This window comes from Rattus norvegicus, chromosome 1, assembly GCF_036323735.1.
Source record: "Rattus norvegicus strain BN/NHsdMcwi chromosome 1, GRCr8, whole genome shotgun sequence".
NCBI classification, from domain to species: domain Eukaryota; kingdom Metazoa; phylum Chordata; class Mammalia; order Rodentia; family Muridae; genus Rattus; species Rattus norvegicus.
The window spans coordinates 24,647,807-24,671,667 of record NC_086019.1 but is presented as its reverse complement, the minus strand read 5'-3'; the positions used below and the strand labels follow the sequence as shown (position 1 = coordinate 24,671,667).

At 44.8% G+C, this 23,861-nt stretch overlaps 1 protein-coding gene across 3 annotated transcripts in view; it reads left to right on the top strand.

Moving 5' to 3' along the window:
* Slc2a12 (solute carrier family 2 member 12) overlaps nucleotides 1–23,861 on the top strand; it is a 60,020-nt gene that overhangs the window by 11,910 nt on the left and 24,249 nt on the right. For 2 of the 3 annotated variants that reach the window (NM_001107451.1, XM_039110423.2), the window contains one exon: nucleotides 13,105–14,445. In NM_001107451.1, the coding sequence (NP_001100921.1) occupies nucleotides 13,105–14,445 (1,341 nt within the window). Of the gene's footprint in view, nucleotides 1–13,104; nucleotides 14,446–16,784; nucleotides 16,892–23,861 lie in introns of all 3 variants that reach the window. The other variant, XM_039110427.2, reaches the window with a different exon arrangement.

Genomic DNA, 23,861 nt, shown 5'->3' with positions numbered 1-23,861 from the left:
TTTAAAACAAGGGAACTCACAAGTTTATGAAAATGCATGCTGGACCTAAGGCACCATTTTATTTCCTGATGTCATGTGAGAAGCTGTTTCCAGGCTTTACTTTTCTTTTTGATAGTTTAGTAAGTTTGCTTCACGTCAGTGGAGACCCATGTAGTGTTCATACTTTGTGACTAAATTTTGTGCCAACTGTCTGTTATGTGGTGGTCTCTGTCTGTCTCTCTGTCTCTCTCTCTCTGGTTAGTTGTTGAAAAACTCAGATGGTTTGCTCCTACAGTTTTCTACAGTGTGTTTGGCTGTCTGCATATTGGTAACTTAGTTCAGCACTCTCCTTTCCTTCCTGTATTCACTGTAAGTTTCTAGTTGAATCTCCAGGCTCCATCAGGCCTAAGTTCCTTACCTTAGGAGAGAACCAATGCTGTTACCAGGCTCAGAGGTCCATAAAGCTGCTCCCTGGGTTTCTCTGTCTTGGGCCTGCAAGAGCTCCTTGTCCGAAGTTATTCCTTTGATAGGTATAGAGTTGAAGCCTTTTGTAGTTATTTTGTCTGTTAGTTTTGGTTGGTTGGTTGGTTGGTTGGTTTTGAGGTCAGCTTCAGTGTCTACCAAATGCCAGAATGGTACTTTTCATATTATGGAGATCTTACATCAATTCAGATTAAGACTTCCATGAACCGAGTATCATGGGCCAAGTGCTTCAATGACAACATTCCTTCTTATCCCACAATGATCCACTGGAGTAAGACTAACTCTATCGCACATGCAGGGTTACAAACAGCAGTGAGCAGCTGGCACTCATGTACTTGGTACCATCAAACAGCCAGCTTTTGGCTCCTCCACCATCCCAGCACTCTGAATTGAGTAATATTATTTAATCCTATGACCGTGGTCACAGAGGAGCAGAAAGTATAAGCCTTGCTGATTTTGTCAAAGTCTAGCCACTAACTAATCAGGCGCTCTGATTCCAGACAGGACCTTCACTTCTTGGCCCAGGTACTTGGCAGGGAGAAGCCAAGTGTCTGTTCCGTGTCAGAGGGGGGATAGTTGTCAGCTGAGAACGCCAATCACAGAACCCCAAATCTTGACCAGCCATACAACCAACACTCTTTCAACTTCCTGACCTGCCAAATCTAGAGTTCAGGACTTGACTTTTTTATCAAATTCCCTTAGTTTCATGGTAACTTTTTTTTTTAGAAATGAAATAAGTTTCTGGGCTGAGGGTCTGAGGACCTGGTCTAAATTCCTAGCATCCATGTAAAAGTGCCATACACTTGTAATCCCAGCATTTGGGAGGCGGGGGATCCCTGGGGTTTGCTGCCTGTCCAGGCCAATGAGACTCTATTGCAAAGGGCATTCCTTAGGGTGACATCTGGGGTTGTCTTCTAGTGTCTACAAACTCCATATGCACTCGTGCATGCACACACACACACACAGGCACAAAAGCTATTACGATTTCATAAACAACACACTTTTTTTTCTTACCATCAGAGCTGACAGACAGTGCTTGAAAAGTTCTGTATAATTCATAATGGGCGGGGATTATGCCCCTCTCTAGGCATTCATTCTAACATCCATATCAGAGATGCTAGACATGCAGCACAGGGTCACCAGCAGTGCTGTCTGTCCTAGGGAGCTCTCTGGGGTCACCGAGATACTGAACATGAAGATGATCCTTGTCCACTCTCTGAGCTAGGGCTACACATGTGGTGGCTCAATGCACAAGACGAGTAAAGAAGGACTCGTTGGAGTCAACAAAAGAGAACCTGCATTCAGAAATGTATGGAGCAGCTACTGTGTAAGAGACAGTGTAGGACGCTTCAGGGTGAGGAAGAATCTGACACAGTGCCCCTGCCTATAGATCCTTACCAGCTCATCTGAAAGGAAAAAGTCTAACTAACTATAGTCATGCAGTCATGTTGATCGCCTGCGGATGCCTGGAAGGTTACAATGCTCCTCCCGGGGGCTTTTGATGCTAGACATACTGGTGTTCTCTCAAGATATGTGTCTTTGGTACTTAGCTTTGTGACATGATATACAGTTTTTTTCCCTTATCTACTTTGTTTTTAAATTTTTGTATTTTTTTTAAGTAGGAAAAACTGTATTTTTTTCTTCCTTTCTTCCTTTCTTAGGAGAGACTGTGCCTTTTTTCCTTTCTTTCCTTCTTTCTCTTGTAGGAGGACTATGTCTTTTTAGTAGGAGTGACTGTCTCTGTCTGTCCTTAGTAGGAGGAGCTGTAGATTAGATGTTGTATAGGTGTCACTTGGGTCTATAAGTTATACTCTTAAATAATTATTTAAAAGGTGACAAGGTCCAAGGCCCTCAAACCAGAAGCAATAAGAATGAGAACCACACCTCACAAAGCCAGGTGGTGAACAGTGACAGCAGATACTCCATGCCAAGTCTGCCCCCCCCCCCACACGCACACACACAGGCACGCACACATGCACATGTGCATACACACATGCTCACACATGTGCACATGTGTGCACACATGTACACAGACGCACATACAGACACATAGAGGCACACATGTGCACATGCACACTCGAATGCCCACACACACATTCATGCATAAAAAAGCATAACTGAGAACTGAGACCAAGAGGTCTGTATAACATTTAACAGGAGAAAATAAGCAGATAGAAAACCGTAGAAAAGAGGCTGGCACATTGGGGAAATGACAGGGGTTTCTGTTTAATGGGAACAGAGGATCTGGAGCAGGGAAAGACAAGAATCTGAGGCTGTGTGCACGGCCTGCAGGGGAGCTCAGTGTGTAGCATGAAAGGAGAGACTCCCAGGAAGCATCCCACTGTCCCCGGCTTTCAGAGGTGACTCAGCTCTTTCTGAAAGTAAAGCCAGGTCCACCCCCCTGTGGTTACATCCTCAGGCCTCCTGGCTCCCTAACTTTGCCTGGACTCTTAGGCATGCAGTCTCTGCAGGCCTTGTGACTTTTCTGTTTCTTTGTGCCCTAGCTTTCTGTTTTCCCTGGATTCTCGCCCTTCCCTTACAGCAGAGGGTTGGTCTTACCCAGCTTGTAAGAATACGGTAGCCTTTCCCCTCGCCATGCTCAAACCCCAGCCCCAAGCTCTTCTGAAACTCACTGATGTGCTCTGGAGACCACGCTGTAGGCGCATTCTTATATGTTTGGTTGTGAGTCTTTAATGGCTGAGCCCTCTCTCCAGCCCATGAGGGCACATTCTTAAAAGTCTCTTGTCATGTCTAACACATGGAAATTTATTGCAAACTCCCTTTGCTAAAATCTTCCGAACCCTCACCAAATTGTGTTCTTGGCTTCTCTTCCCATCCTCGTCCCTGTGAATTTATAATATATCCTAGCCTTTTCCCTCCTTGCTCTTTAGCCCTCCTTTATTGATGCCTCCCTTCTTCCCTGTCCAAATTTTCCATATCATATGAACTGTCTCAGTCTTTTGTCCCTTTGTCCCCCTGGTTCATCTGTCCATTGGCAGAATTCCTTGTGAGCATCTCTCTCAACGCCTATGTGACCTCAGGCCTTAATTTAAAAAAAGAGTACTTTCTAAAATTACATCATTATAGGATTTACAATATTATTTATATTCTTCCCACCTTGTTGCCCTAATTAAGGATTTACGAAGCACAAAGGGAGCGGGGTGTGGTGGTATGCTTTCACAATCCCAGTCATGTTAGGAGGTAAAGGCAGGGACATCAGGAGTTTAAGGCTATCCTTGGCTAGAAAGCAAGTTTAAGGCTAACCTGGGCTACCTGAGACCCCCTTTTCAAGAGCCAAATGCATCCTCAACAACGAAGCCTGCAAGAGGGCAAATTTTCAACCATTTTTAAGTAAAGAAACAACTTAAAATCCTCAAATAATTTTGTGGTTTTTCTATTTATTAATTAGAAAATGCAGTGACAGAAGATGACTACTAAGTATGTGAGTTAATAAATTCCACCCATGTCCACACATTTGAAATTTTGTAAAACAAAAGGGATGTCACTTTTTTAATTAATTAAAAAAAAAACATTAGTCACTCGTGGGAATTCTTTATAAGAAAGTATGAACGTTCAAACATCCATATCTTTTTTTTTTTTTTTTTTTTTGGTTCTTTTTTTCGGAGCTGGGGACTGAACCCAGGGCCTTGCGCTTCCTAGGTAAGCGCTCTACCACTGAGCTAAATCCCCAGCCCCCAAACATCCATATCTTGCCATGACTCCTACACACTGACAAGTTTCGTCTAGAAACATCAGAGGTGACTAGGCAGGATGGCTGTGTGGTTTCTCTTTATTGAACTTCTTTTAATCTTCTACTGGGAACCTCTATGTTGACATAGAAACACATGCGAAATGGCAGTAGTGTTGAAAAGCAGAAGTAGTTGTGAGTGAAATAAAGGCAGCGCTGATAAAATGAAGATGCTATACTAATGTCTAAGACCCAAGTAACAAGTTAGACTCTGGCAAGGTCCCACTGTGTGTTTCCATTTGGTGGAAGCAGAAGGGGAAGAGGAGGGTACTCCCACAGAGCTGTCTTCTCCAGGGGTTAAGTGTTTTGTTCCACAGCCCAGCTCTTCCCACACTGTTCTGTCATTACTACTTCTTCTGAACTTCAAGATGGTGATTGCCAGACCTTCCACAAGTCTGGCACACACTGGAGAGAACATCTATGCATTAAGAAGGGCAGGGAGGGGTAGGCAGAGGGAGGCAGAGGGAGGCAGAGGGAGGCAGAGGGAGGCAGAGGGAGTTGGAGTGAGGCAGAGGGTGGGGGAGGGAGGGGGAGGGAGGCAGAGGGAGGCAGAAGGAGGGAGAGGAAGGCCGGGAAAGCCAAGGGAATCACTGGAGACACCAAACTCAACAGAGACATCTTCATTGAATACATTTGAAATTGAAGAAAATTCCATCATGTGTAAAGCTTCAGAGGTTTTCAGGTCTTGGGGATCTTGTAGTCAAAAAACATCGTAACTGGCTCATGAATGAAAAAAGAACTCAGAAAAATCTGGCTATTGTCTGGTGCATTCCAAATATAATAGAAAACAATGAGGTTTGTTTTTTTTTTCATTTTTATCAAAAACATAAATTTTAGAAAGCCACTTCTGTTCTCTAAGTAATCTTAAAACAGTGGATTGTAAAAGACAATAACAGAATGCCTGTATTACACTGCTGTTGTTTAGTTAGAACTAAACACCTCAGGCAGGGTTTCTTACTTACTCTATTTAGCTTACGTTTTCAGAGTCCGAAAGTCCATGGTTGAGGACTTCCTTAGTTCAGCTGGTTGTGAGGATCAAAAGGTCATAATGTTGGGAGTGCATGAGAGAGAGAAAATAATAATCTTATCTCAAACCAGAAAGCCAAAACCAGATTCGGTCTCTCAAAACAGAAAGCCAGGAAGGGACGCAAAGTCAGGATCAGGCATGTTTAAGAACTTGCTCACCCTGAAGCTAACCCCAGGGGTTGAATGTGGTAGCATGTGCTTGGTAGCATTTGGCACGTGGAAGGAAGAGGATCCAATAGTTCAGCATCATCTTTAGCTACACACTAAGTTTGAAGCTAGCCCAGGCTATGTGGGACCCTATCTTACAAAAAGAAAGGGAGAGAAAAAAGCCTCACTTTACAATATTACTATTCCTTCTGACGGACATCAGTATTCCATTTCACTGGTGAAGTTCCTTGTGACCTAAGGAGCCCCTACTAGAATGACCATACTCCAGCGTGTGGACATTTAAGGAACTAACAGCATTTAGAGTGGCAACGCCTGGTGCAGGTGAGCAGGCAGAGGTGAAGACAGAGCCACTGAAAGCTGAGTTAGCATTGGCCATCATAAGATGTGGAGGGAGCAGAAAAAATAAAGCCACACAAGGGATTGATTTTCCACGTCTGTGATGTGGCAGGTGACCAGGAAAAACCATTAAAGGGGCTGAGTAAAAGCGACACAAAGGGGGTTGGGGATTTAGCTCAGTGGTAGAGCGATTGCCTAGCAAGCGCAAGGCCCTGGGTTCGGTCCCCAGCTCTGAAAAAAAAAAAGAAAAAAAAAGCGACACAAAGATAGATCTGCAGAAGAATAAGAGCATGCGTGATTAACATAGATATGACTAAACAAATACTACAAATATAGTGAAAGAAATGTTCTTTCAGCAAAAGGGCTCAACAACTACCTGGAGACTTGGAGGAAAACATCTTGGCTTATCCCGCTAAAAGCTGTGGGAGGAAGAAAGGAGCAAGGAGAGTCGAGGGGATGGAGGGAAGGAGAAGAAAGAAGGGAAGTTACAGGTGCAGACGGACAATAAAGGAGAGTAAGTAACAGAGCGAAGCCAAGTGTAGCTAAGTAATAGGATACAACCCCAATTTGTAACTAACTCTCTTGCCAACAGAATAGGGAGGAGGTTTGTCTGGCGGAAGTATAAAGATGAATGTACCACCAGGTCAATCCCAGACTGGAAGAATAGAAAAGTAAGTCAGTAATGCTCCTCCTGTCCTTCCTGGGATGGCCAGCAATAGTAGGTGACAAGGGAGGTCAGGTTTCGGAGTTCTGTCCATGTGCTGAAGGGACAACTGGAGGTCCATGTAAGGAGCAGGCCTATAGGAGTCAGAAGCCAATTTGCATCACTACAGGGCCACCACACATATCACAGGGCCAAAAAGTAGCTTCTTAGGGGTTGGGAACTCCACCCTGTAGCTCTCTATGGGGTGTAGCCTTTAAAAGTTTGTGTATACTTAGCCTTCAGGAATTCACAAGGCATCCTGGAGACTCTTTTGGATGTGCCTTTTGCTATGACTCTCTTGCTGTCCGAGTGTTCCTGGCCTTATCTCCCCCTCCGCCTTCCCTACCCCCATCACTATAGGCTACAGATATGAGGTTTCTGGTAACAGTAAATGATGTATATCTGGGTCGGGGAATTTGGGACTGGGAGAGTGAAGTAGAATTTGAAAGATGGGGCCCTGAGATGGAACTGCTTACTGCTGTGGGCAGGTGGGTGGTCACACGGGGCAGGCTCACGCTCAAAGCTGATTTTATCAAAACACAGATACACACAGGACTTTATAGTCCCTGCAGTCACCGGTGTGATAGTGACAAGCTAATGATTGCTCTGGAAATGTTTTGGAAATGTTGATGGTATGCTATTCAGACAGCAAGCATGTATGTAATTATAAAGTTCAGCGTGTTAACAGTACGTAATAGAGCTGTGGGGAGGACAGGATGGTTCCAACGGAGGGAGAGCGTCCTGCAGTGCTGTTCTAGTCACCGTCTCAGCAAACCAATCGATCATCTTAGCAGGCACAAAAGACTAGTGCTGGGAACAGAGAAGTGTGGAGAACAGAGCTTGGCAGCCAAGTTAACATTCAACCTTAAAAGTAAAGATGAGCAAATCCAGGAACCAGTGTGTCCCATGGGGCGGGCCCTCTGAGTGCAGCCTTTGCAGAGAGGCTGGATTGAGCCCGCAGAACACAGCAAGGCAGGGTAATGGGGTCTTCCCAGGGGGTGGTAGCACTTGAGGTGGCTGTTGAAAGATGAGTCGGTATCAAAGGCACTCGGGTGAACAAGTGCAGGGATTGGCGGGCACAGTGGTCGGGCAGCTCGAGGGGCAACTGCGAGGTTTTCTTGAACAATACACGGAGGAGGGTTCTTTAAATCTGAGAAGCTTTCACAGTTGGTCAAGCCGTATAATCACCTGGCTGCCGGCCAAGGAAACCTGTGCGCACATGCTTGTCGGCCCACTGCGGGATTTAGTGAGGCGGCAAGTATCTATTGTGTGCCCATTGTGTACCACCAGCATCTGGGGAAGAACGGGGAGAAGAAAGCGGGCAGAAACCCAAATACTGTGGAAAATGGAGCATCTCGTGTTGAGTGTGGGGTGCAGTCATGGCTTCATGTGACTCGCCATGAGCAGAGACAGTGTAGCAATTGTTGTGGCAGCCAGTGTGGCTGTCCCCTACCCAGTACCCCTTGCCAACCCACTCTGTGACCCCGTGGGTCTTACGGCTCCTTTGTATACAACATCTTGATTGTGGTCACATCTTGCCTTGATATGGAATTATGGGCCTCCCAGCAAGGTAGCCAGAAGACACAGGGCTAGAAACATATAGTTTCTCTTTCCACACTCTGCTTGCTTCAGCTTGCAAAGTTGCAAGGTCTCGGTGGCACTTCTGTGGAGAACAGCCATGTGAAAAAAGGGGAGCCAGAATCAGGGTCACGAGACAACACTGTGAGAAGAGGCAAGCCAGCTTTTGACTTGACATCCGGGAATGGTTTTTGTCATTGAGGTTTTGTTTTTACACTAATTTTGGGTAATACTCTAGTCCTGGCTATTTCACTTCAAGCCATCCTACTTCTCCAAACTCTTCTGTCTGCTTTTTGACAAACACAAGACTTTTTTGTCTCCTGCCATTACCTCAGACTACATCCTGCTTCATTCAGTTTACTGCCAGGTTTCTTGGGGGGGGAAGTTACGTCTACTTCCTGGCATCTATAGAATGACATACTGCCTCTATCATCATCATTAAGCAAAAAGTAGACCCAAGAAAAGGCCCGTCCATGCCTCTCTTCATGACTTTTATATGAAAAGCTGTACCAGGTAAATGTTCTCTGTTGGAGGTCATGAGAAGAGGTGGCCATCTAGGAGAGCATCCTACACTGAGCTAGAATTCAAAACCCAACGGGGCAGCCTCAGGATTGAACTGGAACTTCAGTTGTCATAAGTCCCAGCAGTAAGGTGAGGAAAATGGTTTGGATAGTGCTCCTTGGAGCACACAACAATTGGAGACAATTCAGTTTAAATGACTAAGTCCCCTAATTCTTACCACTGTTGGTAAACTCCTCCCGTAATGGCTAAGGTCATAGAATATCCTACCGAAAGGTAAATTGGTCAGAGGTAGATAAAACAGATAGCGATTGAGAGCAGAATATGCTGTGATGGATGCAGATTAAAGTAAAAATGTTTTAATAATCTATCGATAGCTATCGTTAATTGCTGAAGAACTGGACTCAGTGTTCCAGGTCCTAAGGACACTCACAAACCTGAATGGCTTCCAGACTCACTGCACACATCCCTGTTTGTCAGTGTTTTGTGCCCCGGCTAAGGAAAGAGGCAAGGGCTCTGAGTCCAGAAAGTAGCAGCAGGAGCCAGTCAGGCCCTGCTCCCCTAAGGAGTAGTTCTTCCAACCACTCTGTTGACTCCTGCAGATCTCTCCAAGGCAAAGCAACAGACGCAGCATCAAAGGAGGGGATGCTTAAGGCACCCCTTTGTAGGGAAACACCCTCTCCCATCTTCCAAGAGGGAAAGGAAGGAAGGGGAAAGTTGCAGGGACAACCATTTGTTTCCTAAGTTGTTCAGCTGTCACTTTCACTACATCCTTAACCCTGGCTACCCTTGTCACTGTGAACTTCTTTTGGCTGCCTCAGACCATCTGCCTCCAAGGTTTAGCTCTCAAGAATTACCAGTTGCATCAATCAACGTGAGAGGCCACGGTTGCCAACTGACAAATACATGCATGCACAAGTCCATGCAGCATGCACAGATAGCATGAGTAATGACAGAGGGAAGGGTGGATAACACAGTGTTCTTGGGCTGGCAAGAGAGCTCGGCAGGTAAAAGTACTAAATCTGGATGTCTGAGTTTGATCCCCAGACCTCACAACAGAAGGAGAGACCTGATTCCCAAAGGCTGGTTGTCCTCTGTTCTCAACATGTACACACACACACACACACACACACACACACACACACACACACACACACATACATACACACACTCCACAGAGAGACGGACAGACAATACTATCCTTATCCAATTAAGATGATTTCATTGCAATAGAAGAGTTTGCTGATGGGAATGTTAAAGACCATCTGAGAGAAAGGAGTTCCACGTGGAAACTGAGGATGTAAATGGATCTATGAGAGATTAAGTCATTTAGTATATGCTAAAACAAAACAAATGTAATAAACAGTGGGAATGTCACCAGGTGATTAAGTTTCTTGAAGGCAGAGACCACATTTATGTTATTTCATTCTCTACGTATGTGAATTTGTGTGTATTTTGGTACCTAGAAAAGTGCTTAATAGTTATTTTCTGATTGCATAGATTGTTGATACAGTTTTAATCTTGATGGCTTAATTCTTATATGTTAGCTTTATTTGGTTTATTTGATGTAGAATATTTTAATCTTATTCACTGGTCTATGGCTCACTATCTATCTATCTATCTATCTATCTATCTATCTATCAACCTATCTATCCATCCATCTATCTATCCATCTATCTATTCATTTCTCTCTACCCATCCATATCTATCTATCTCTCTATCTCTCTATCTCTCTATCTCTCTATCTCTCTCTCTATCTATCTATCATCCATCTATCTACCTATCTATCCATCTGTCCATTTATCTCTCTACCATCCCTATCTATCTATCATCTATCTATCAACCTATCTATCCATCCATCTATCATCTATCTATTCATCTCTCTACACATATCTATCTATCTATCTATCTATCTATCTATCTATCTATCTATCATCTATCGTCTATCTACCTATATCCATCCATCCACCCATCCATCCATTTATCTCTCTATCCATATCTATCTATCTATCTATCTATCTATCTATCTATCTATCTATCATCTATTTGTTTATAGACAATCTCTGTAGCCCAGGTGGGCTTTGAGTTCTATATGTATCCAAAGAAGACCTTGAACTTTTTCAGAGTGTCTAGCTTCAGAGTGCTAAGATGTATACCCAAGACTTTATGCAGTGGAGGGAACTGAACCACGGGCTTTGAGCTTGCTAAGCAAGCGTGCTACCGATCAAGTTATAACACCTCCCTCAGTTTACTTGTTTTCTTCTAATTGTCCATCCACGTATGCCACTAAATTACTGGCGCTGGGAAATATCTTGGCTATTTGGTGCTTAGATCATCTTACTGTGACCTATTTATTTCAAGAGAGCTGAATAGGTTTTTTTGGGGGGTTGGTTTGGTTTCGAGACAGGGTTTCCCTATGGAGCCCTGGCTGTGTAGACTAGGCTGGCCTTGAACTCACAGAGATCTGCCTGCCTTTGCCTCTTGAGTGCTGGAATTAAAGGCGTGTGCCCCATGCTTGGCTTCTGAATACCATTTAAAAATGGCATCTTGCTCACTTCAGAAGCGGGCAGAATTAAATGGCCACATCTCAGCCTATGAGAGCAGGGCCCACACATTTGTTCCAGCCCAGCCAGCTTGGGTTTACTGCGTCTCCATGTTTGTTCCTGGCCCTCATATTGGAGGTCCCACCCCCACCCCCGTCTTAGCTCTGCTGCGATTCCTCATTCCGTCTTCCTAAGTGACCTCACACATTTGGTGGTTTTAAGCACTACGTTTGCTACCTCCCTCCAGCTTCATCTGCCTCAGATACTGTGCGTGTCCCTCCTGGACAGTTTTATCTTTCAGGGGAAACCAAGAAAATGGTTTAGTAAGTCTAAAATGAAGCTTCTGGTGTTGGTGTCTCTTGTTACTGTACACAACAGTTCCATTCCTGACCTGTCCTGGCAGGGCATGTTGTACCAGGCAGGCTATAAGCAATCACTTGACTGCTCAACCCAAGTGCCGTTTGAGGTACCAACCCCCTGGCTTAGTCCACTTCCGATTCATGAGAAGTCACACTCACGGGCACTCCTTTGCTTGACAGGAAGCCTTGTCTTTGTTGACTTGCCTTCAGTTCCACCTGAGTCCTCCAATCTGAACCAACATCATCTTCTGTCAGGGACTACTCGTGGTCCTTGAAGACGGAGTTTCTCTATTGAAGCAATCATACCTCCCAAACCAGGAAAACTGTGCTGCCCATTCTCTCTGACTTAGTCAGTGGGTGGTAGCCCATTGTACTTGGAACACTTGAAAAAGTGTCACGGTGACATCCCCCTGCACACAGTGTCTCCTCTGTTCCTGTCCAAGGTCTCTCTCCACCCTTCCCTACTGGCAGGCTCATGTTGTGGAACACATACTGTATGCTGTCTTTCTCACTGTTTCTGAGACATGGCAAGAGCTTCACTGTCGTGTCCCAGAAATGGCTGCCACCATGAAATAAAATAAAATAGAATATAAGTGTAAAATTTATATTATGTTAATACTAGTTATATAGCAATACAATTATATACTAATATAAAATTTATACATTATATTTAATTATATTATGTATATTTTCCGTCTGCCAACAACATTTCCTGTTTATGCTGTTTTGGTCTTGTCAAAGTACAAGATATCTATGTGTCATCTATATCTATATATGTTTGTGTATATACATATATATGTGTATGTATCTTAGAATGTGACATATATGTCACACACATACACACACATATGTACATATATACATATACATACCCATTACTGAAAAGTAATAACTGTTCACCTTTTCCCTTTTCCCTAGAGTTTTACATTAAAAAGGAAAATTTCAATTCTCTGTTACATCCCACTTTCCTTCTTCAACTCGTGTACAACTGACATTGTGGGCTGCTTGCCCCCCATTTATTTCTCCCTTCCTTATTTTGAACACATCCTTGACTTTGTTCAATCATCCCTACTCTTGCTCCCACCTCTATGGCACTGGCAAATACCAAGTACAGCTTAATGGTGGCCAGTGAGGAATGAGAGAGTCAGAGGCTGGTTTCTGTGGGACTCCACACATCCAGGAACCCACACTTTCTTGTAGAGGTCCCTTCCTTCCTCCCTGCCCTTGGAAGTTCGTCCTTAAAGACCTGGGTTGGGCTGGGACAAGCAGGCTATCTGGACATCTAATCCAATGCCAGAGGCACGTACTAACTGGTAACCTTGTTCTGCCTTTACTCTCTGCCAGGTGCTTATCTCCCAGAGCTGCTTACTCTTGACTGACACAACCCCAACACTCTAGCCAGAAGGAAGCCAGACTTCATAAATGCCTCCATGCGTCTTCTTCTAAACAACAAAGAAAAAAATGATTTTTTCCTGCTGTTGTTAATTATCTCTTTGGTTAATGTCTTACTCTACCATGGTATTTTTTTTTTAAACCACAGTTGGCTGTGTGTCTAAAGCCAACATTATGAAAGTCTTACCCAGGGTCGAGCCTCCATTTGGATATGGCGTGTCTGGGATGATCTCTTGGACTGATTTCACCGTTTCTCTTTTCTGCTTGTAGGTCCCGGCATGTTTACATTCTTGACATCTGTTACCGCAGCCATCAGCGGCCTCCTGGTGGGTTATGAACTTGGGCTCATCTCTGGGGCTCTTCTGCAGATCAGAACACTCTTAGCCCTGACCTGCCATGAGCAGGAAATGGTTGTGAGCTCCCTCCTCATCGGGGCATTCCTCGCCTCTCTCACCGGAGGCGTGCTGATAGACAGGTACGGAAGAAGGCTCACCATAATCCTGTCGTCCTGTCTCCTAGGACTCGGAAGCTTAGTCTTGATACTGAGCTTGTCCTACACACTTCTTATCACGGGACGTGTTGCTATAGGGGTTTCCATCTCCCTGTCTTCCATTGCCACATGTGTGTATATTGCAGAGATTGCCCCCCAACACAGAAGAGGACTTCTTGTGTCGCTGAACGAGCTGATGATTGTCACAGGTATCCTCTTTGCCTATATTTCAAATTACGCATTCGCCAACATCTCCAATGGTTGGAAGTACATGTTTGGCCTCGTGATTCCCCTGGGTGTTCTGCAAGCAATTGCTATGTACTTTCTTCCTCCAAGTCCTCGTTTCCTGGTGATGAAGGGACAAGAGGAGGCTGCGGGCAAAGTCCTCAGGAAGCTAAGAGTGATCTCAGACACTGCTGAAGAACTCACTTTGATCAAATCTTCCTTGAAAGATGAGTATCAGTATAGTTTTTGGGATCTGTTTCGCTCCAAGGACAACATGAGGACCAGAATCCTGATAGGTCTGACACTAGTATTTTTTGTCCAAACCACCGGCCAACCAAACATACTGTTCTACGCATCGACTGTCTTGAAGTCTGTTGGCTTCCAGAGCAACGAGGCAGCTAGCCTTGCCTCCACAGGGGTTGGCGTGGTCAAGGTGGTTAGCACCATCCCAGCAACCCTCCTTGTGGACCACGTTGGCAGCAAAACCTTCCTCTGCATCGGCTCCTCTGTGATGGCTGCTTCACTGTTGACCATGGGCATTGTGAATCTCAACATCAACATGAACTTCACCAACATCTGCAGAAGCCATAGTCCTCTTAACCAGTCCCTGGAGGAGTTGGTGTTCTATGCAACAGGAAACCTGTCCGTTAGCAATAGCAGTCTCGGGGAGCACCTTAAAAGAGTCACTCCCTATAGCAAGGGCTTGTTTATTCCCCTGGGGAATGGCATGGAGCCCAAAGGGGAGATGGCCTTCACATCTTTACCAAATGCTGGACTGAGCCGAACTGACCGCCAGGGAGTCACGGACCCTGCAGTCGTCCCAGCTGTTTACAAATGGCTGTCCCTGGCCAGCTTGCTTGTTTACGTGGCTGCGTTTTCAATTGGTCTGGGACCCAGTAAGTACCTCACTTCTTATTCTCTTGCTCTATCACTTCCGATTGTTCTGTACTGCCTGCCATCAGTTCGAACAATCTAGAGTCAGGCACAGCCTTGTTAGATGCAAGTACAAGAAGCAAAATGAGCAAACTGGTGGACACCCAATGTTCCGCAAAGGTGGGAAATGTGCCCGTTGTGTACTTGCTTCCAGGAAGCACAAAGCCTGTGTTGGTCTACAGGATCAGTTACTCATCTGCACCACATGAGCACACGTTAGCACATTATTCACGTTATTCACAGGAGTGAATCAGACCTGGAAAGGGAGTCATTGCTCAATGGCATTAGATTGTTGTAGGAATGCAGCTTTATTGAAGTTGCGTTGCATTCTGTGAATTTCTTTATGGATGGGAGGGGAACAAAGGAAGTGCTTAGATTTTGTTAATGATTGGCGCATTCTACTAATACCGAGCATGGCAGTATGAGGTGGGGAGAATTCTCTCTTATTTCTTATTTGAGTAAATGTTATTTACTAGAGCAGCTTCCTGGGTCAATGTCACACTCTACCATCAAATGGGTAGACGACTGTGTGGTGGGTTCCACCCAACACAACACAAGTTTGGCAACCTGCTGGAATCTACCTGCAAGGCTCTTTCACTTTCTAGATTTGGTCTGTTCAAACACAGACAGACTCGCTGAGACGGTCTGTCTTTGTTCTGCAGTCTTTTGCCTCCTGAGATGCCTCTGCCATTTACGGGAAGGCTGTGGAGGACCTCTTGTACATGTCACTAGGGGGAATGCTTAAAGTCAAGGATAACCCTCCCATCTCAGGTCCTGTTGCCCTCTGATTCCCGTCTCTCTCCTTGCCTTCCCCCTTCCTCCTCCATCTTTCCACCCTTCTTCTTCAATCCCTCCACTTAGAGTCGTCTACAAGAATCGAGGTGACAAATTTTCTGTAATAAAGGCTGGTCTCTTTCTGACTGTCAATCAGCTGAGTTGACCTGTTGGATCTCAGTTAATCGATGCCCTTGAACATGCTGCTATAGCCTCTCCTGCCCTAATTCTACTACCTCCTCATTGCTTAAATTTTACACTTCTAAAATATCAGTTTCTGGATACTGACCCCCCCCCACACACCCAAAAATTCCAGACAGGAAGGGATCTGGTAGATCTTGCACTGTCCTCACTCACTCAAGGCAATCTAGGGCTAAGCAACTGTAGCTAGGTTGGGTAGCCAGAGGAGGCAATCTTCTGATACCATGGGTGGGTAGATTTCCCATATAGACTGTGAAGGGGCAGCTGGAGTAAATATTACACCCTAGCCTCTGGTTGGTCTGTCTCAGCCTTGATCCTGTTCATTAAGATGTTAACATGGAAAGCTGTTCCCCCGTGATGCACTTATGTGACTGCTCTGGTTTTTTGAACTAATGACATTTGGTGAAGCATTAGTGTTATCATATACAAAGGAACAACTTGACACTCTCTATTAAACTTTGTTATATATGCAAGTACAGTGAGACTTGTTTATCTGATAAACTTTGCATGGTAGTTACCCATCTGCTGGCTTTCTTTGCCAGAATCTTTTATCTCCCCCGTGTTCATCGTGAAACTAATGATCTTTCTTTTATATAGCTACTTTTGATCCAATCCTCTGAAACCTCAAGGGTTACCTTAGTATCTAAGAAAAAGCATAAAATAGGTGTGCCCTCTTGGTTTTAAAATTGAGACTCTCTTCAGTTGGAAGAGTTGACATTATATGGGGGTATACATCAGAAGAGAGCCATTGACCTCGAACTTTTAGGACCAATCTACATAGGGAGCAGAGGAAGTCCCAGGTGAGTGAAGTCCTATGAATGTGTACTTTGATAAAAGCAAGGCCTGTCTAGGGCTCAGACACCAATATCCCATGGTAAACTGGCAAAGTCATTACCCATATGGGCCAGACAATGCTTACCTCAGAAGTTCAGATATGCGTGTTTATGAACTTGATGGGTGTGTGCAATGCCTAGCAACCACAGTTTTCTTCTCCCAGGTGTTTACAGCCTGAGTCTGCTTGCCTGCAGAGATTCTCTACCGAGATGAGCTAACCCCACCCATGCCCTGCATGCAGTAAATATTCGAGGTTCCAGGTTGCCAATGATTAGAGAACCCCTGTTTCTGCTCTGGTCCCAGTTTCATTGCACACGTTTTTTTTGTGTGTCTGTCTTTTCGTCATTTCCCTGCTGCCCCTAGCCAGGGTTCAGGGACCCAAGCTGCTTAGGACACCTACAAACCTATCCACCACTGGAGTCTTTTAACGTCACATCACCCTTCTCTCTTTCAATTCTGGTTCATCTTGAATACAGCACATTTTCTACCCTAGGTCATCACTTCCTATCTCAGTGCAATAGAACAGACTTCCCCTCTGTGGAGAATCCAGATCGATTTTGGAAACAATCAGTGGGTTCATGGCTTCTGCTCCCTTAAAAGGTACCCTGCTCTGCTTTTTAAATGTATCTTAAACTTAGTGTTGAGTATTGGTATGAAGGACCAGCCAGTCCAGAAGTTCATGTCCTCAGCCGGTGGGTCCAGTTTCCTGTTGGTCTGGATAGTAAACTTTAATGAATTAGAGAACTTTCTGTCACTGTGATAGTCGTTTTGCCTTCAGGTGTCTAAGCTTCAGTCTACGATCACCGCGTCTCTTTTGCCTTTGAGCCAGCCAGTCAGCCAGAGACAGAGAGAAAGACACACAGAGAGAGACACAGAGAGACAGAGACAGAGAGACAGAAAATAATGATTTTTAAAACCTTTGATATACATGTCCTTTGATAACTGAATTTAATGAAATATTGAATATGTGCATCAGTTAGAATTCAGGTTCAGCTGATATAATGAAGACCAAAATAAAGAAAGATTAAGCCCACCAGACATTTTTCTTTTTTCACTCTCCATTTGGAGCTCTTTAGTTTCGTGTACTGTAGCGATGCTGGTGGGAGCCCGTAGCTTCCCCCATTTGGGGCTGCTTACCTACATCAGGCTGCACTTCGACATTGGCTTCTCCTTTGCCACGATGACTGTCTAAACACTAAACTACATTTCACAGTATTGTCACCCTTTAGTAGTAGCTAGTGACCCTTTTAGAGTAAACACAATGTACACAGTAGAGAAGGGCCCGGGTCGTCTGTGGCCATGAGGGTGACTGCACTCAGGCAGGATTACTCTGGGTGATGATCAGACAGAAGTTCTTTTTATTTTTGACACCTCACTACTGTGCATGGGATGTGTGCATGCATGCATGCATGTGTCTATGTGTTTGTGTGTGGGTGTGTTACGGTATGTGTATGCATGCGTGTACGTGAGTGTGCATGTGTGCTGGACCATGTGTGCCACAGCATTTGTGTAGAGGTCAGAGGCCATCCTTGGATAGCCATCATTACTATCTTCGTTTGCACCAGAATCTTTATTATTATTTTTTTTTTCCGAGCTGAGGACCGAACCCAGGGCCTTGTGCTTGCTAGGCAAGCGCTCTACCACTGAGCTAAATCCCCAACCCCCAGAATCTTTATTATTAAAGGCCTCTGATGCATGAGCATCTGGGGATTCTCCTCCTTGGATGCCTCCTCCTTGGATCTCACTGTATGAACTATGAGATTGTAGGTGCTCTGCCCACTGAGCCATCTCCACAGCCCGTAATGGATTTCTTAGAGAGGTCAGACATGACAACGGGGAGAAGTTAAGGAAGCAAAGGTTAGTAAGAGGAAAAGGAAAAGACTTAGTAATCTTTGGAGATTACTAAGCTATGGAGAGAAGCTGGTAGAGACATGTGGAAGGCTGTGGTCTGTTTATTTAATCATGGCCTGGAATCTCTGCAGAGTAGAAAAGAAACTTATACCAGAGTAGGCAGAAAGCAAAGCCAACTGAACTTGCCATAGCAAACCAGGAGTGCGTGGGAAGAAACTTCCGCCTGCTCCCATGTCTGCCTATCAGGTCTGAGGACGCTGGCCATCTGCAGAAAAATGGCTGGCCTTGGGGAAGTTCTAAAAATAGATCTGGTCAAATCTTGTGTTCCCTGCTACCTATAAGGGGACCCAGTTGTCAACAGCATGGTGTCTAAGCCACGGTGATGTCGAGATCCTGGGCTGGGGTCCCAATTCATGTCCCCAATTTTCCTGTGAGGTGAGGTTGCCACCCCTGCAGCTCCTGGGGGTTGATGTTTGGGGCTTTTTTTTTCTTAGTTCAGCCAGTGACCAAAGACTTGATCTGTTCCTCAAAAGTGGATCCTGTATTTGTCGTATCTTTCCTATTTCTGCCAGCCTAGACTAGGATAACATAGAGCTAGACTATCTCTGTGTTATACCTATACCAAGAGAAAGCCTCCCAATAATTCAGTTACAGGCCTTGCTCATCCCCATCTACCTTCCTTGAATGCTGGCCTTATATCGTATCAGAGAAATCGACCGATTTCTGAGATGAAGAGAAGATGGTAAGTGGCTTTTTTTTTTCATGGAAAGGAACTATGCTGCCAAGGATCCTGAGGTCACATGGGTTGAGGTCTATAGACCCAGACTCAGATTCCTTTAGCTGATCCCACACTCTCCACCATTATAGCCATCCCAGCCCTAAAGCCTCAGCTTCTCAGGGCCTTCCGTCACGTCCCTGAAGGGTATCAGTGCATCTGTGTATAAGGGTCTAGCTACACTAGAATGTGCCCTGAAGCTGACATTCACGTAGAGGTACATTGAAGCTCTGCGCAGTATGCGCTGTAAGTATTAGCACAAGCATGGTGAGGGAATGCCTCATCCCTTAGGGCTTCTTCGTTTCCCACCCCTCCCTACCCCAGCCATAAACACAGAACACACCTAGGCTCTGCCCCCTCTACTTAATCCCAACCCTTCCTACCTCTGAGGCTTCATGAAAATTGAGTATGCATCCATTCAAGTTCCTTAAAGGTCTCTGTTGTATGAGCCGTTAATGTATGTCAAATGTAGAATAACTCAGTCTGGGATTTAAAGAGACTGGGTTGAAAACCAGAAACCCTAGGTTCTAATCCCAGCTCTTTCATTTACTGGCTACGTGACCAACACACTGTGTGCGGTCTCAGTTGTTCTTTCCCTATGGAATGGGCAGAGCTGGACAGAAGAGGCGTATGCCAGCAGAGCCAGTAGTGCTTTGGATGCCACCAAGCAGAGTGTCACAGCGAATGACCGTGAAGCTCCATGTTTGAGTGACAGCCTGTACTGCTTCCGTTCATTCCCTTTGGAGCACAGTTACTAGCTCCTGTGTTCTGGGGACACATCTTGTGTTTCGTTCTCTCTCTCCTTTTTTTTACTTTACATGATCGCCTTATAATTCTGCTTATAAACCATGCCAGGCTACATTCAGATTGTGAAGGGAGCTGGGGAAAGACTTTTAAGCCAAGGGAGGAGCTCAGAATCAGCTCAGAGTGGGCAGACAAAGGGCTCAGTAACTTCGGAGGGCTACACAGCCAAAGCGAGCCTGCTTGCTGCCACACACCAGCGTGAGGCTTTCTGTAAAGCAATACACCACTTGGGTACAACTTTTAAAAGTTGGTCTGTTTTTGCCTATAAGAAAAGAAGCCGGGGGGTTGGGGATTTAGCTCAGTGGTAGAGCACTTGCCTAGAAAGCGCAAGGCCCTGGGTTCGGTCCCCAGCTCCGAAAAAAAGAAAAAAAAAAAAAAGAAAAGAAGCCGGGAGACAGCCATGCTTAGAACCATCTGGCGGGAGGCAGTCAGGGCATGCCTTTGTTAAATCCTAAATATCTGGACACAGAGTTCTGAAAGCCATCCTGGATTTTCTTGGACAACTTGGCCTCTTCTTCTTCTTCTTCTTCTTCTTCTTCTTCTTCTTCTTCTTCTTCTTCTTCTTCTTCTTCTTCTTCTTCTTCTTCTTCTCCTTCTCCTTCTCCTTCTCCTTCTCCTTCTCCTTCTCCTTCTCCTTCTCCTTCTCCTTCTCCTTCTTCCTCTTCTTTTTCCTCTTTTTCCTCTTTTTCCTCTTTTTCCTTTTTCTTCTTTTTCTTCTTTTTCTTCTTCTTCTTTTTTTTTTTTTGCCACAATATGGAGGAGCAAATCTCTTTCAGAACTTCTAGGTTCAAGGTGTTGCCGCTGGGTGAGGAAGCTGAGGACTGAAAGCACTTGGGGTGTGGGAGGGAATTAGCTCTCTCATCCCATGGTGTCTAACTTAGAACGGCCCCTCCAGCGTCTGGCTTGGGTGTCCACGTGAGACTGCGTCATGCTGTGAGGGAAGCCAGGATCTGAATCAACCCTCCTGACATGAACAGTCGCCTCTCTCCAGGGCTTCAGGACAGAGATTTTCCTAGTGTTTTTGGGACGGTCTAAAGAACTACCCTTTGTTTATTTTTGCAAAGAGCCAGTCACTCGTGTCTATATTTGTGCCGTGATTTCTTTTTCTCCCCTCATGAAAACATGCCATGGGGGATTCCATTTCAATACTCAGAATCGTATCGTAGGGCCTTGGCATAAACTGCAAGAACCAGTTAGAGCTTTAACAATGTTATTAGGAGCGAGCCTTTCATACCAGATTTTAAGTGCATTATAAAACTTATTAGCCTGGTGTGATTATTGCTCAACTATGGAGGTTAGAGAGTTTATTGCTTGTAAAACAAACAAATCCTTTGTGTAAGTAGAGGCATAAAGGGGAAAGTACTTGTTGTTCTAAAGCAACATTGAGAGGGAGATTAAACCACCCTTATTAAATCTTCTTAAGTGTGAGTTGGCTTAGGGCGGCATTCTTTAATTCTATTAGATCATAGTGTGGCTTTCTTCTGCCAGGAAAGTGTTTCTATTCTTAGGTTAAAGTGTATGCCCCAGTCCTCTCACTCTTGGCTCCTCCAGTTTTCTAGCTGTGAAATAACAAGGTTGCTTTAGGATATAGAATCTTGGCGGAGGAGACCTCATGTGGCATCGAGTAATGTTATATACTTCCTTGTGTCTACTTAAAATGGCATTCTAAGGAGTGCACTGGCTGCAGCCACCTGCTGAGGGGTTCACAGGACTTAAGAGAAGAAGAGCCCTTGTTCACTTCTGTGAAACCAATAGCAAGTTATTGTATGGAATTAAATGGGGACATGAACCCCATTGCCATTATTCACGACACTTATTAAATGATCACTTTTTCACTCCTTGTCCTCCTACATCGGTTCAAAACCTTACCCTGACTCTCTAGTACATGTTCAAGGTGGTCTTGTCCACTTCAGCTCCTTTTAATGATTGAGAATTTTTTTTTTAGCACATAAACACAGATTCCTGATATTATGAGAACATCTACTTACTCCACAAGGAAAGAAGAGCCAAGGCTCAGAGCCTGTTGTCATTATGTCATGAGTTCATCTGAGGTAACATTTGTGGAGAAATTCGGTTCTGCCTACAATACCCACTGTAACTTAGAAACAAATGTGTGGTCTTTCTTTCTTTCTTTCTTCCTTCCTTCCTTTCTTTCTTTTCTTTCTTTCTTTCTTTCTTTCTTTCTTTCTTTCTTTCTTTCTTTCTTTCTTTTCTTCTTTCTTTCTTCCTTCCTCCCTTCCTTTCTCTCCCTCCCTTCCTTCCTTTCTCTTCCTTCCTTCCTTTCTTTTTTCTTTCTTTTTTCCTTTTTTGAGGACATCTTTGCTCGTATGTATTTAACAACATAAATCACCATATGATGATATATAGTCAACAATCAGCATGACATATATCACAATAATGCATCATTTTCAGGCCACACCTCATTCTATGTCACAGCAATTGGCTCCCAATCCTGCACGGGTTTGGATCTCCTATAATCATATCTCTTATACACTCGGTCCATACTCTATCATAGCTATTGTTTTCTTCTTAACAACCTATTCCCCCTGGATTTTCTCTAGTAAAGTCACCTGTCAAGGTTTCTGACACATTTCACTCCTGTTCATTGTAGAGTGTCATTCAGGAGCCTTGTGTGTCTACTCTTGTCATGGTTCTCTAATCCGAAAATTCGTATGTCCGTAAATAAATTATCCCTTCTCTCATTCATAACTTCCTTCTTGCCAGGAGCAGATGTAAGGGATTTTTCTTCAGGTCATGTATTAAGTTAGGTCGTGAGCCTTAGATTATGTTTGTTTCACGTAATCGAGTAGAACATCAAGCCCAAAACCAAATGACAGGTGACACCGAATGACCGTGACACTAGAGAATCTCTTCCTATATTGTCTACCCACCATGGAGCCAATATTGGCAGGCAAAGAAGCGAAGACTGAGGCAGAACGTGGTGGAAACTTCATCTGTCCCCAGGGCGTTGTGGCTCAGCACAACATATGTGGCCCAGACATTCAGATGTGGATTGGAGAGACCACGACAGGGTGATCAGGGAAGAGCAGTGTTCTGTTTAGATGGAGGCAAGAGTAGCAAAGAGAATAAAGAGGGCCAAAAGGAAGGGTGCCCTTGGGGAAGGGCTGCTTCAGGTAGGGAGGTATGGGGTGGGGGTGGGGGTCGGTTCTGTGCCTGTGAAATTGGGGCACGTCTTGTGCAAAGAAGGTAGTGTGACTATCTGGAAGGAGGGGAGTTTTAAGCAGGGCTAAATGGTGGCAGACCAAGTGTCCCTGAGGATAGACATGAGCAGGAGAGATTAGAGAGTGTCAGAAAAGCTCAATGAGTCTGCCTGACACAGTGCTAGGATTTGGATGGGAGTTTTGCCTGGGACTTCCTGGCTTCAATCTCAGCTCCTTAGTGTAGCAGTTTGGACAAGTAAGTTCATCTCTTGACATTCTCAGTTTGCTAACCTGGACAGTGGGCCTGTAGTGTCTACCTCAGTGTAATAGCAAAGGGAAAAGAAGCAATCTGGACATGTCCTCTGTTTAGTCTCTGGTGCACAAGGTGGACTTGGGCAAATGGTATCAATTCTGGTCATGGTCTAGACATGAGGAGTTCAGATACTGCCAGCACTGATGTCCCCAAGGACACCCCATAGCTCGCTCTTGTTGTATGACATCACTGGCAGCTTCATTGACCACTGAATTTCAGTTGGATGGACACTGTGGAAATGGACCTGGAGCATTGGGAAGTGTGGTTCAGTCCTGGATCACCTGTAGTCAAGGCTTCCTAGAAATCTGAGCAGTTGATTCAGACTCTCCATGTTTGCAGTCAGCCAAGCCCTGGGCTGTGGGACTGACTGATACACCCTTGTTCCCTGTTGTTGAGGGTCAGCCCTGGCATCTAGGAAGGGCAGTGTGGGGTCAGCTGCTCACATGGAGCCCCCACGCACTGTGTCAAAATTTCCACCTCACTAATTGTGCTCAGCCGAGGGTAAAGGCAACTGATGCCTATGGAAGGTTACATTCGAAATCACTTTTAGGTTGCCAGACAAAATGCCGATTTCCAAGTTTTTCCGTTCTGTTCTTCAAGTATGAGACCTAATTTCCCTTTTAAAAAGAGATCTGAGTTTAGCAGTATCATGGATGACTCATTCTG